This window comes from Eucalyptus grandis, chromosome 1 (assembly GCF_016545825.1).
Source record: "Eucalyptus grandis isolate ANBG69807.140 chromosome 1, ASM1654582v1, whole genome shotgun sequence".
NCBI classification, from domain to species: domain Eukaryota; kingdom Viridiplantae; phylum Streptophyta; class Magnoliopsida; order Myrtales; family Myrtaceae; genus Eucalyptus; species Eucalyptus grandis.
Genome location: NC_052612.1, coordinates 16,063,814 through 16,076,135, shown reverse-complemented (window position 1 = coordinate 16,076,135; position 12,322 = coordinate 16,063,814). Strand labels below are relative to the sequence as shown.

The 12,322-nt window shown below is 41.3% G+C and overlaps 1 protein-coding gene across 1 annotated transcript; it reads right to left on the bottom strand.

Annotated features, from left to right (window-relative positions):
• Positions 1 to 403: 403 nt before the first annotated feature.
• LOC104432277 (CBL-interacting serine/threonine-protein kinase 14) lies at positions 404 to 2,438 on the bottom strand. Its single transcript, XM_010044743.3, has one exon. It carries the CDS (start codon positions 2,024 to 2,026, stop codon positions 683 to 685), a length of 1,344 nt encoding a protein of 447 aa, XP_010043045.1. The 5' UTR covers positions 2,027 to 2,438; the 3' UTR covers positions 404 to 682.
• Between the last annotated feature and the right edge of the window lie 9,884 nt (positions 2,439 to 12,322).

Sequence of the window (12,322 nt, the reverse complement as noted above, 5' to 3'; positions counted from 1 at the left end):
GCTAGAGCTGTCAATGATCAACCAAATTGAATATAACTTAGCAAACTCAATGATCAACCGAATTATTTCGGTGTGCATTAATTTTGAATTGAATCACAGCCCAAACTGAATACTCAGCTCTATTTTTTGAATTTTTTTTAAGAGAGGGATTGTGTAAATCATTATATTAAGAAAATGACAATTTTCACTTCGGATGAAAATAACCAAGTAAGAATTAAAAAACAGTTATTTTTTTTTCCTAACTTGAAGCAAATCGAAAATGTACAAAAATTTGATTAGATTTGATTCGATTCAAACGCCCTTACATGGAGCCAGCTATTCTAACAAAGTTTAATTGTATGCAAATTAAATAAAAGATGTAAATAGCAAAACTTGGAGTAAGAACGAGTACTGAAAATGTCTGTAACACCAAAACTACGCTAATTATGATCATTTAGTACCCAATTTTTTTTTCCTTTTTTTTTTTTAATTCATTTGCATAGACAGAGATAGGGGACCATTTATTTCGGGGAAATTTTCCAGCCGACATAGACATTTCCGGGAGAAAATAGAAATATACAAAAAAAACCCGGGCGGTTTTTCAATTCTTTTTTTTCCCCCATTACAGAATAATTATCACTTTCAAGAATTCAAAAGAGCACGGTGGTCCCGGCCGCAGTGATTGGTGGCACGTCACGTCGCATCACGGGTCACCGGAGACCGGCTCGTCCGGTCGGTAAATCAGGCCCTCCAGCTGGGGCCGCAGCTTCTCCGTCCAGATTCCCCGGCCAGGTTCATCCCTCCACTGGACCTCCACCACCAGCAGCTCCGCAGTCAGCCGGCGGGCCCTCACCGCCGCGACGAGCTCGCCGCTCGGCCCCTCGACCCGCACCGCGTCCCCCTTCGTCCGCGCCGCGCTCACGCCCTCCTCGCCGGCGGCGACCTCCTCCACCCTCTCGAGGACCCTCTCCGGCGCCTCCGCGGACACGAACCGCTCCGACCGGACCGGCTCGCCGGAGTCGCGGATCAGGCCGGAGAGGTCAAAGCCGGAGGAGAAGGAGATGATGTCAAACGCGTTCAAGCACTTGTTCTCGCCGCTGTCGCCGTCGCCGTCTTCGGAAAAGTCCTTAGCGTCGAAATCGTCTTCATCGGCCAACTTGATCTCCTCGTACCCCTTTCGGAACCACGGGTCGCTCACGATCTCGTCGACGGTGATCCGGGTCTCCGGGTTCGTGTCCAGGAGGCGCAACAGGAACCGCCGGAGATCCGGGGACGTCCACTTGGGGCACCGGAACTCGCCCTTGTAGATCTTCCGGTACATGACCATGAGGTTGGGGTCGTTGAAGGGGAGGTAGCCGGCGTTGAGGACGAAGAGGATGATGCCGCAGGACCAGACGTCGACCTTGGCGCCGTCGTAGCCTCGCTTGGCGAGGATCTCCGGCGCGACGTAGGCCGGCGTACCGCAGAGGGTGTGGAGGAGCCCGTCGGCGCGGACCTGGTCGTCGACGGCGCTGAGCCCGAAATCGGACACCCGCAGGCCCCAGTTCTCGTCGAGCAGGAGGTTCTCCGGCTTGAGGTCGCGGTGGAAGACGCCGCGGGAGTGGCAGTACCCGACGGCGGAGATGAGCTGCTGGAAGTAGCGGCGGCAGAGGTCCTCGCTGAACCGCCCCTTGGCGACCTTCGCGAACAGCTCCCCGCCCTTCGCGAACTCCATGACGAAGTAGATCTTCGTCCGCGTCGCCAGCACCTCGAAGAGGCGGACGATGTTCGGGTGGCGCAGCCGCCGCATGATGGCGATCTCCCGCTTCACCTGCGCCACGAACCCTCCCTTCACCACCTTCTGCTTGCTCACCGCCTTGATCGCCACCCCCTGCCCCGTGCTCACGCTCCGCGCGTAGTACACCTTCGCGAACGCCCCGCGCCCCAGCAGCCGCCCGATCTCGTACCTCCCCATCAGGCTCACCTCCGGCAGCCCGACCTCCTCCGCCGCCGAAGCCGACGCGGAGGACGACGCCTCCCCGGGGCGCTCCTGGATCTCCGACGACATCAGGCGATCGGGGCGGGGTAGCGAGGGTGTCCCAGGAAGCGGCGGTGGTGGTGACGGCGGTGGCGGCGGCCTCCCTGCGGCCCCCGCTCCATGAAATGGAGGAAGGGGAGGGGGAAGCTCCGGAGCTCCGAAAGAGCCGTGCGGAACCCGATGATGATGCTTCGAAGATTGAACCTCTCCCCGCGCGATGCTTATCTTTGAAGATTCAACCCTTTTTTTCCCAAGCGGAAACCGCGAAGAAATGGGAAAAGAAAAACGGTGGTTGGCGACGGGGAAAACACAGAGAAAGAAAGGAAGCCGCAAAACGAAACGCGCCCGAAGATGTGGAAATTCCCGTTGACGGTTGGGGGGAGTCCAGACTCCAGAGGCACGAATTTAAAGCCCCAGGACAACGAGACAGCGGAAAAAGGACGGGAAGAAAATGGGGGCAATTTTGAAAAATCAAGGTAGGAGAGAAGGTAGGTCACTACTCGTATAAATTAATAATATTTTTTTTTGTTTATTTATTTATACGTTTATTCGTGGGGAAGGACGCGTGGAGAGGGAGGTGAGGCTGCGTTGGATCTACGGGCGGCCCCGCTCGATTGCGTGACGTCGGCCTGGACCGGGCCTTGGCCGTCCACGCGTCCGCGGTCCTCCGTCCTCGTGCCGGGGTGGAGAAGGGAACGCGGTGGCAGGGGCCATCCCTATCCGCTGCCCATATCGGAATTAATCAATGAGAGGCACTTCGCCATACGTTTAGTCTTGTGGAGAGAAAAGACTGGCATCTTCGATTGTGAGGATATACCTGGTCGCGTTCGGACGGGGTCCGATAATGTCTTGTGCCTCGAGTCGATGGATTGTAGCCGTTGCTGACTGTCGATTGGGATTGGGAATTTTCGAATTTTGCGACGGATTTGCCTGTCTTTCGTTGCGTGGTGGTAGGATAGCCGGATTCGACTTTCCTAGTCTTCCGGGTTCCATCCTACGTGATGTCATGGCCTCTCAAGAAAATTTGATTTGTTTTGGGAATTCGTTGATACTAAATATGATTTGTCGTCAATGAATTCTTATGCTCAATGGAAGCGTTTGCATTCATATTGGGTCATGACCAAAATGATTTGCTCAATCGCAATGGTGAATGCCATGGTGCATTGATTCAAATGGAATTAGTAATGATTAGGCCCCGTTTCATTTACGAAAGAATGATTAATTTTGAAAAATTCTCTTAAAACTGATCACTTACATTGCTTCAGATAATTAATCGGTAGAAAATATTTCTGTTATCGATAACGATTTATATTTAAGCATATTTATAAATGACAAAAAAATTCATTTATTTATCTTTGTAAGTAATTACAATTCAAAAAGTATTTTCTAAGTCATCTATTTTTTGTGTGGAAGAAACGAAGTAGAAGATCTTAAGTTATCCGCTTTACCAAAAAAAAAAAGATCTTAAGTTATCCGTACCTTATCAAACTTAAGTTATCCGTACCTTATCAAAATGTTGTGGAGTTTGATCATGTGAACACAAAGTGGTTCACCTATTCTTCTATTATTGTGGGGGTTTGATATCCACTCTTATCCCTTATGTTTTGTAGCTACCCAACATTAGTTGTACCCTATCTTTCAACCCCTATAATCTTTCTCCCTCTCTTAAGATCTCAAAAGGCTTGCCCTTCCAAACGACTTTTCATCTGGCAATTTGCCATTGGCTGCCCTCATCTTTATCTCGCTAGCAAACTCTAGTCAATACAGCGCTACTCTTTGCCTGTTGCCGGGCATTCCGAGTTCCTTAAATTCGCTTATCATAACTACCGTCCCTCTAGTCATGCCTCTCTAATTTGCCCAAATTTTTTCTATTACTTAGGTGTGATAATTGCCCTTCCGCAAAGTAAGGAACCGTAGGATCAACTCCTAAACAGATATGGCAGCAATGCTGGTTTGTGTATGTATATGCTTTTACAATGAAGATACATTGAACATGGACTCTTCCAGTTCGACTTTGACCGTACGTTTCACAAAACTACAAATTAGGGTTTCAGTGCTAAAAAGCACGTGTTCTACATAATGACAAAAACATCTTATCCTAGATTGTATTGATAGGACTTACATTATATTGACTTCAATTTTCACTGGAGGACGTTGCCTGGCAAAAGAGAAAAAGCGAAGGCTCCTTTTAAGTTTCCACGAAACCGAGATCTCTCGCCAATAATGAGCATGCGCACATTAAAGACGTCATACAATAGTTAATCTATGAATTTAAGGCACGTCCTTTACATTTTTTGTGTAATATTTATGGAAATTAGCTGTCTCTACGAACAATAATTGTCCTTCTATATGTCCAGGATATGCACTATTCTCTTAAAGAATTAATATGCGAATATTCTAAGTCGGATTTGGGAGTTTCTTTCTTTTTCCTTTTTTTTTTGGGACGAATATTGGATTTGGGAGTCAATGATGACAAACAAGGTATTTTCTCACGGACAGTACATTAGGGCATATTTATCATTTATATTAATATGCAATTTCTACCGAACAATAGACAAGGAAGATAATAGGGGTGAGCAATTTTGGGGTTAATCCAAGTTTCAATTGAAACCTAGAACTTAACCTATTGGGATTTGGAATCTTGAATCGATCGGCTATGAATCATAGACACGTTTAGAGGGCCTCCATTTCGTGTCGAACACCCTGACACGTGTCGTACACACGTGGACACGCGGACAAACGTGGTCAACTCTTTCCGACATGCTCCAATACGCATGTCCGGAGGTTTCTGGGGCGGGTTTGTAGGTGCGAAGGGAAGATGGTGATGGAGGCCAGAGACAAGGGTGAGGGAGTGGAGGCGAGGCCGGGAGCGACAGTGAGGAAGGGCCAGAGGAAGAGTAGAGACCGAGATGATCAAGAGGGCTGCAACTGCCGATTGTGATGTCAAGATGGAGAACTGTGATGCTGCGATGGAGGGTTGGACGCAAGGCTATGACAACAAAGGAGAGAGGGCCGGAGGTAAGGTGGCAAGCGATTATGATGAGGGGACCAAGAGGGAGCAAAGATCAAGAGGTAGAGACCAAGCAAGGGAGAGGAGGAGGTGATTGCTAGGGTTTTTGGGCTGTTACTTTATTGAGGTTTATTTTTTAGTTTTAGGAAGAAGCGTGAGGGGAGGAGGGGTGAAAAGAATTTGTGATTTTCTTTTTATTTTCTTTTTTAGAGGGAGAGGAGGATGGAGACTTGTGCAAAGTGATTACAATTTTAGGAAGTGACAGCACTAGGCGGTGGGGTGGGGTGGGGTGGGATGGACTGGACCAGACCGGCTGCCTATCATTTTCCTGAACCCAGCCTAGTATGTTAGGAGAAGGGCTTCACGGCTATGACAACAAAGGAGAGAGGGCCGGAGGTAAGGTGGCAAGCGATTATGATGAGGGGACCGAGAGGGAGCAAAGATCAAGAGGTAGAGACCAAGCAAGGGAGAGGAGGAGGTGATTGCTAGGGTTTTTGGGCTGTTACTTTATTGAGGTTTATTTTTAGTTTTAGGAAGAAGCGTAAGGGGAGGAGGGGTGAAAAGAATTTGTGATTTTCTTTTTATTTTCTTTTTAGAGGGAGAGGAGGATGGAGACTTGTGCAAAGTGATTACAATTTTAGGAAGTGACAGAACCAGGCGGTGGGGTGGGGGTGGGGTGGGGTGGACTGACTGCACGGCCCTGCCTATCATTTTCCCGAACCCAGTATGTTAGGAGAAGGGCTTCACGGCTATGACAACAAAGGAGAGAGGGCCGGAGGTAAGGTGGCAAGCGATTATGATGAGGGGACCGAGAGGGAGCAAAGATCAAGAGGTAGAGACCAAGCAAGGGAGAGGAGGAGGTGATTGCTAGGGTTTTTGGGCTGTTACTTTATTGAGGTTTATTTTTTAGTTTTAGGAAGAAGCGTAAGGGGAGGAGGGGTGAAAAGAATTTGTGATTTTCTTTTTATTTTCTTTTTTAGAGGGAGAGGAGGATGGAGACTTGTGCAAAGTGATTACAATTTTAGGAAGTGACAGAACCAGGCGGTGGGGTGGGGGTGGGGTGGGGTGGACCAGACCAGACCAACTGCTGCCTATCATTTTCCTGAACCCAGCCTAGTATGTTAGGAGAAGGGTTTCATGGAAATCAAGGTCGGGGGACCCGAATTTAAGAGTGATCCGAACCCCGCGGTTATCATTACCCCATTTTACTGTTGGGATTTACTCCGATTAACATGAGCAGTTTAAGGATCTGCTCAGGTCCAAACTGTTACTTTATTGAGGTTTATTTTTTAGTTTTAGGAAGAAGAGTAAGGGGAGGAGGGGTGAAAAGAATTTGTGATTTTCTTTTTTTTTTTTTTAGAGGGAGAGGAGGATGGAGAATCGTGCAAAGTGATTACGATTTTAAGAAGTGACAGCACCAGGCGGTGGGGTGGGGTGGGGGAAGAAAGCTGAGGATGAAATAAATGGGTGAGTCCCATTTAGCCCCACTGAAAAAAATACTTAATGCTAAATAAATTTATTAATGAATAGGTAAGGCTTAAAAATAAATAAATAGATGGGTTAAAATTTTATTTTGAAAAATAAAAACATTGGATGTTAAATAATGATAAATTTTGATCATCATAAAAAATTATAAATTTATTTTGATTCTAATCTCTCGTTAGTCATTTGTTTTATCAATAACTTTTGTTAAAGTCAGAAAATGTCTTTCTAATTTTTTATAAATAAATTTATTAATGTTATTAGTGTAGATTCATTATAGGCTCTTTTTTATTATTTATTTATTTATGAATTTAAATAGTATATATAAAAATATTTATTTAATATACAACGTATCTCAACGTGTCAATTTTTTTTTTTTTTGAGAAATGATGTGTTGTGTCACGTGTCGTGTGTCTGTGTCCATGTTGATACTACTTAATTTATCGAGATATCTTGAAATTTGAAATCTATCATGTCAATAGGTTTTAGGATCTACTCGAAAACTGGCCAATTCCTTATTTTTGTTCTTCTTTCATTTTTTTTTCTTCCATTTTTTGCTCATTTTTACTTAAGTAAAATTCAAGTGAGCGCAACAAACAAAAATCCCTATTTGTCAATAACAACAAACTAAAGCTGATTAGTGCATCACTTGGAAAGCACACAAAATCACCAACACAGAACTTCAAATGGCAGACTCGAATTTTCTTAATTCCTTCGTAGATAGACTCTGCAAGAAACTTTCTTTTACTTGCGCTTGCGCTCTTGTCCGAGATGTCAACACGTGGTGGATGCTTAACTCCAGAGCCTGTCAAAGAACGAGCAAACACGATTTCTTTGAGAAGCACCATTTTTACTCTAAAAATCGATCCTGCAAAAATAACCCATAACGGAAACATTATCCATCATATTTGATGGTCTATCTATGGAGAATTTTAGTCTCACTTTTGCTTGAGAGTTTCACTTTCTTGGCAAAACCAATCGCGTGACATCAAATCCAATTCATTAATTCTAGGTTCGATTCTTTGGTTCCTTCCTAGTTTAGTTCTTAACCAGTAACCAAGATCCAAACCATATAGTATCGGTTCCACTCTTTTAGGAATCAGGAACTGAACCTGGAATCGCAGGAACTTCAAATCAGATTGGTTTCTAAGGTTGGTTTGGTCTGATTTTTGGTTCTACCAAGAACCCATGCTCATTTTAGTAGAGGATAGAAAAATATAATGCTTTGTCACCACAATTCATTAAACAATGATTCAGATACAACAAAACTCTAAATTTCATATCCTATTCTATTCAGCTTATCCTAACTAAAAATTTAAGCGACCAAACGTAATCATAACATTCGCCATTGAAAGTGTGAAACAAATGTGAGAAAATGGTCATCCATAAGGGGGAATGGCGGAATATTCCAAACAAAATGTGTATTATTTGGCAAAAGTAAGATGAGATGTTCGCAACTCTTTGTAACTTGTCACATTTTGCAATTCTACTTGTGATATCCTTTATTTTCCTTTAAAAAAAATGACAAACAATATATTTTATATTCTAAAAGATAGATCAATGGATACATGTTCAAACTCATGGTTGATGATGAAACTAGATAAATGCATGAAATATTATTTGTGTAACGTCCTTAGATTTACTCACTGGAGATATTGTCTACCTTGATGTCCTATTTTGGGCCTTATGATTTTGTCTTTTGACATATGGGCAAACCCTTTTTTTTAGGATGTCACCCATCTTTGAATGCTCTAGTTTGAGCATGCTTGACTTTTGAGTTACAAAACTTGCTGTTATATCAAAAGGCTCCTTTGAAAGTTAATGTCAATATTCACACATGTATATATACATGCACACTCTCTCTCTCTTTAGTGTGCAATTCGGTTCATTTTTATCCTCTTTACCATCCTAAAAGCTTGCAAGGAGCTGCTCTTTGTCCGAACCTTTTGGTCTCAGCGACCACTTTTCGCCCCTGTCAAATCAGGTCATTATAGTTTAAGATAGCTTAAAAAGTTATTCGATTCCCAGACAAAGAATTAATCCAATTACAAAGATTGGTATTAGATGTCTTCCTTCTCTACAATTAATTACGACAATGATTTGTTTTGTTTAAAATTGGAGTCAATATTTTTTTTTTCATTATTTGGATCAGAACAAAAAGGGAATCAATTAGCAGATCCCCCAATGTAAGAGATAGTGTTGCGTCTTAAATACTAAGGTTAACTAACCCAAGAGAGCACATTGGGAAGGATAACAACAGAAGAAGTGATCGAATAACATAAAAAGTAATGACACATAATTTGAAGTACCATGCAACTGATTTCATCCTCATCATTCTATTGCTTTAATCATACTATTCTCCTCTTTTTCAAATAACAATGAAAAAAGAAATAAATAAGGATGTGAGATCACGTGCAACGCACGTGTTTTTTGAATAGTATCTTGTAAAAGTTTATAAACCCATTACTAATTGTTTTAAAAGATCAAATGAACGTGCGATTTAGAATTTGATCATCGCAACATAAATTCATTTGGATAAAGATTATGGAGTTGTCTTCTTCATTTTGAAAAAAAAAGATTGCCTAGTGTTGTCGACATTGAATTGAAACATGCGACTGACTGCTAAACCAACTTACTTTAGCTTTGCCATCATCATTGATGGTACTCTCCTCCAAGTTTTGTGGCGATTATTCCCTTTACGCTAGACGCCATTTCCTCTGTCGATTCCCAAAGGAAATGGCGGGGCAACTTTCACATTGCAAGGGCACAAGAGGAAAAGCGATTACCATCCTTAGTGAGCTGTAATTGTCCGCTTACGGATTTTGGACAGTGACAATGTCATCACATGAAGCACGGCTTGTTTGTTTTGCGGTTACGTGGTTGGTGTCGACTCCGGAACGTTTCGCCATTGCACGGACCACCAGCGTCTCCCTTTCCAAAGAGGACATGAAGAACGGCGTCGTTGTCTTTACCGGTGGCGATGTGCGATTGGACTCGAATAACTGACCAACCTATTTGAATAGTTGTTTTTTTTTTCTTTTTCTTTTTATAATTAAGTGGGAACATAACTCGAGCTTAGATGTTAGTACAAACCATTAATTTACATGAAAAATCAGTTGAGTTGACTTGAACCACCTATGATCTTAGATGTGCTCTACTACTTAAGATCTACCACATAAGATTTTTAAGCGCGCTATTCTCTACATTAAACAAAGAAGATCATAGCTTTGTACGTCATCAAGCGCACGATCGAAGGACCAATCAATTTCTGGTCTTTTAAATTGGACCTTGCTAAAAAAAATAAAAAAATTGGACCTTGCTTGCTGCAATGGAGAAGTGATTCCAATTTGACTAATCATTTTTCCAATTTTATAGCATTTATAAGTTTTATTAACGAATTTTTGTTTTATTTCTCCAAAATTTTCTATTTTCGTATGCCTATGGGAGACAAACAAACTACACTTTAAAGGAAAACATATCATATGTAGGCATAATTAAGGAAATAAAATCAGCCTGCGGGAGGAAAAATAAATTATAAACCACTAAACTTAACGAGTGATTACTTACTTCTCATAAAGAAAATAGTGAATTTTAAGTATCACTCAAAACATTGCTGTGGTTTATTAACTTTGTCGCCATTGTTGTAGTTTCTTTATGTTAAACAAGTTGAGTATGTAGTAACTAATAATTTTTCCAAAGCATTTAGTAACTTAAAATAACAAATATAAACATCTCAGAAGATGGTTCCTTTAAAAACCTGCTCGAATGAAGGCGGGGATTGATCGCCGGAGCAAAAATGTCTAGACAAAAAGCAGCTCTTGATATGGTGAAGGAAGCAGGAATGCATTGATTTGTGCATTGAACATGAGAGAGTGTTCTGAATTACATATGTGAAAGTGAAATAAACTCACAAGAGGTGTAGTTTGACGTGATGACAACGTTAACATTGGAACTCCAGCTATTAGGATAGGTGACAAGAAGTTTTAAAATTTATTGTAAAAATGTAATTAGTCTTAAAATATTAAAAAATATAATAAGGTTATATGACTTATTAAATAGTACAGTCAAATACCTCTATTAAGAGAGAGAGAGAGAGAGAGAGAAGGGGTTAAGATTTACAAGGCATGGATTCCTTATGTCTCATGCCCATCACCAATATTACATTGAGGATGACCAATTTGGGAGTGAATATATTAACTTCATATTTCAATTTGTTCATATTCTCGAAGGAATAAAATCAACTGTAAACTATAAAGTGAAAACAAAAAAATATACAGTATTGTTAAATGTCCAAAGCTAATAATGACAATACGTTGAATTCCTCGTATAAAGCTTTATATTCATAAATATGCATAAAACTAAGTTTTCCTTTAATATCGTGTTGACCTAAAAACTCAAATATATTACTTTAAAACCATATGTACCTTATTTAAGGACTAATCATGAGAAAAAAAAAAAGGAGTAATTTTAAAAGATCTTGGTTAACTCGATAATGAAAAAAAAAGAAGAAGCTTAAAAGTGCCGGAGAGTGAAAAGAAAAGTCGAAGAGGGGTCCCATGAGGATCTAGCCTGTGATAGCCCACATAAATTCTGGGGACAAAAGTGATCAAGATTGTTGAAAAAGTTGGAGGAAAAGGGAATCGAGGCGTACTGATTGCCATCATTTGTCACTTCACGGAAATAGGGAGGAAGGACGAGATTGGACCACCGTGATCATCCTGTGGCGTGACGTTAATCATATGAAAGTGTTAGATCACGATGTTCTTGTAATCATAAAAAATTTCATGTCGGATGAGAGATGACTCATGGTAGGCATTGAAATGTGACCCGCTTTAAATTGACAGTAAACTAAAGAACGTATGCTTGAGTGCTTTTTCTTCGAGTTTGGTCCCCACGTACGTTTAGATTGGGGTTATTGAAGGTACTATAGCAGCGCACCAGCACGAAGTGTGGGAAAATGTGGCATGCGAGGCTGAACAAAGCATGTAGAGCCAACTTGGGGACCAAATTGATTATGGTCAAAACTTTTGGATGGCAAGGCCATGTACTAGGATCTATTTATAATCTATGATCATGTATGGTTTCTTTGGCCGTACAATTTGGGTCATGTTTAGTCGTAACTGGCGAAGTTTGTCGTCCCTCCAACTCTTGCTAGGTAATAGATAGCGTTGGTATAGTCTAAAAGGGAAAATAGACATAGAGAAGAGCTCTAAGGGACAATCCGAGCTATGATAAGATCTTTCTAGTGAGGTAATATTATGAAAACTTTTGTAAGATAATTGACCGATCAAATGTAATGACGATAGTACGAATAATTCCATGTATATATATACACGATAGGTGTTTGATTTATCTAACAATTATGTACGAATAATTCCATCTTGGGCCCGCAAGGCACTTTTTTGTGGGAAAAATCTCTTCAGTCGGTGGCTGTGTCCCACCGGGCACGAATTCCCTGCATCCCATTCGCATCCTTAATAATACATTAAAGGGACACTAGTTTGGGAGTGAAAAATGAAAATTTAGATATTTATTCACATCTGACTTTTTTCATATTAATGAAGAAACCAAATCAACTTAAATTATTAAGTGAGAACAAAAGAATAGAGAGCATTATTAAATGTCCAAATTTAGTGAGTACAATCTTTTGAAGATGTTTTTATGAAGTTCTATATTCTTAGATAATATATATAAAGCAAAGTACAATTTTAGCATTGCGCTGACATAAAATGTCAAATTCATTAGGGATGCTAATATTTCTCTTAGTTACGAACACTTTAAAATTATATTTATCTTTAACTAATCATAAGAGAAACTAATTTAACGATTTTGGT

What these genes read in the sequence shown, in the direction of transcription:
- LOC104432277 (XM_010044743.3), bottom strand. Translation starts at nt 2,026, where the DNA reads ATGTCGTCGGAGATCCAGGAGCGCCCCGGGGAGGCGTCGTCCTCCGCG.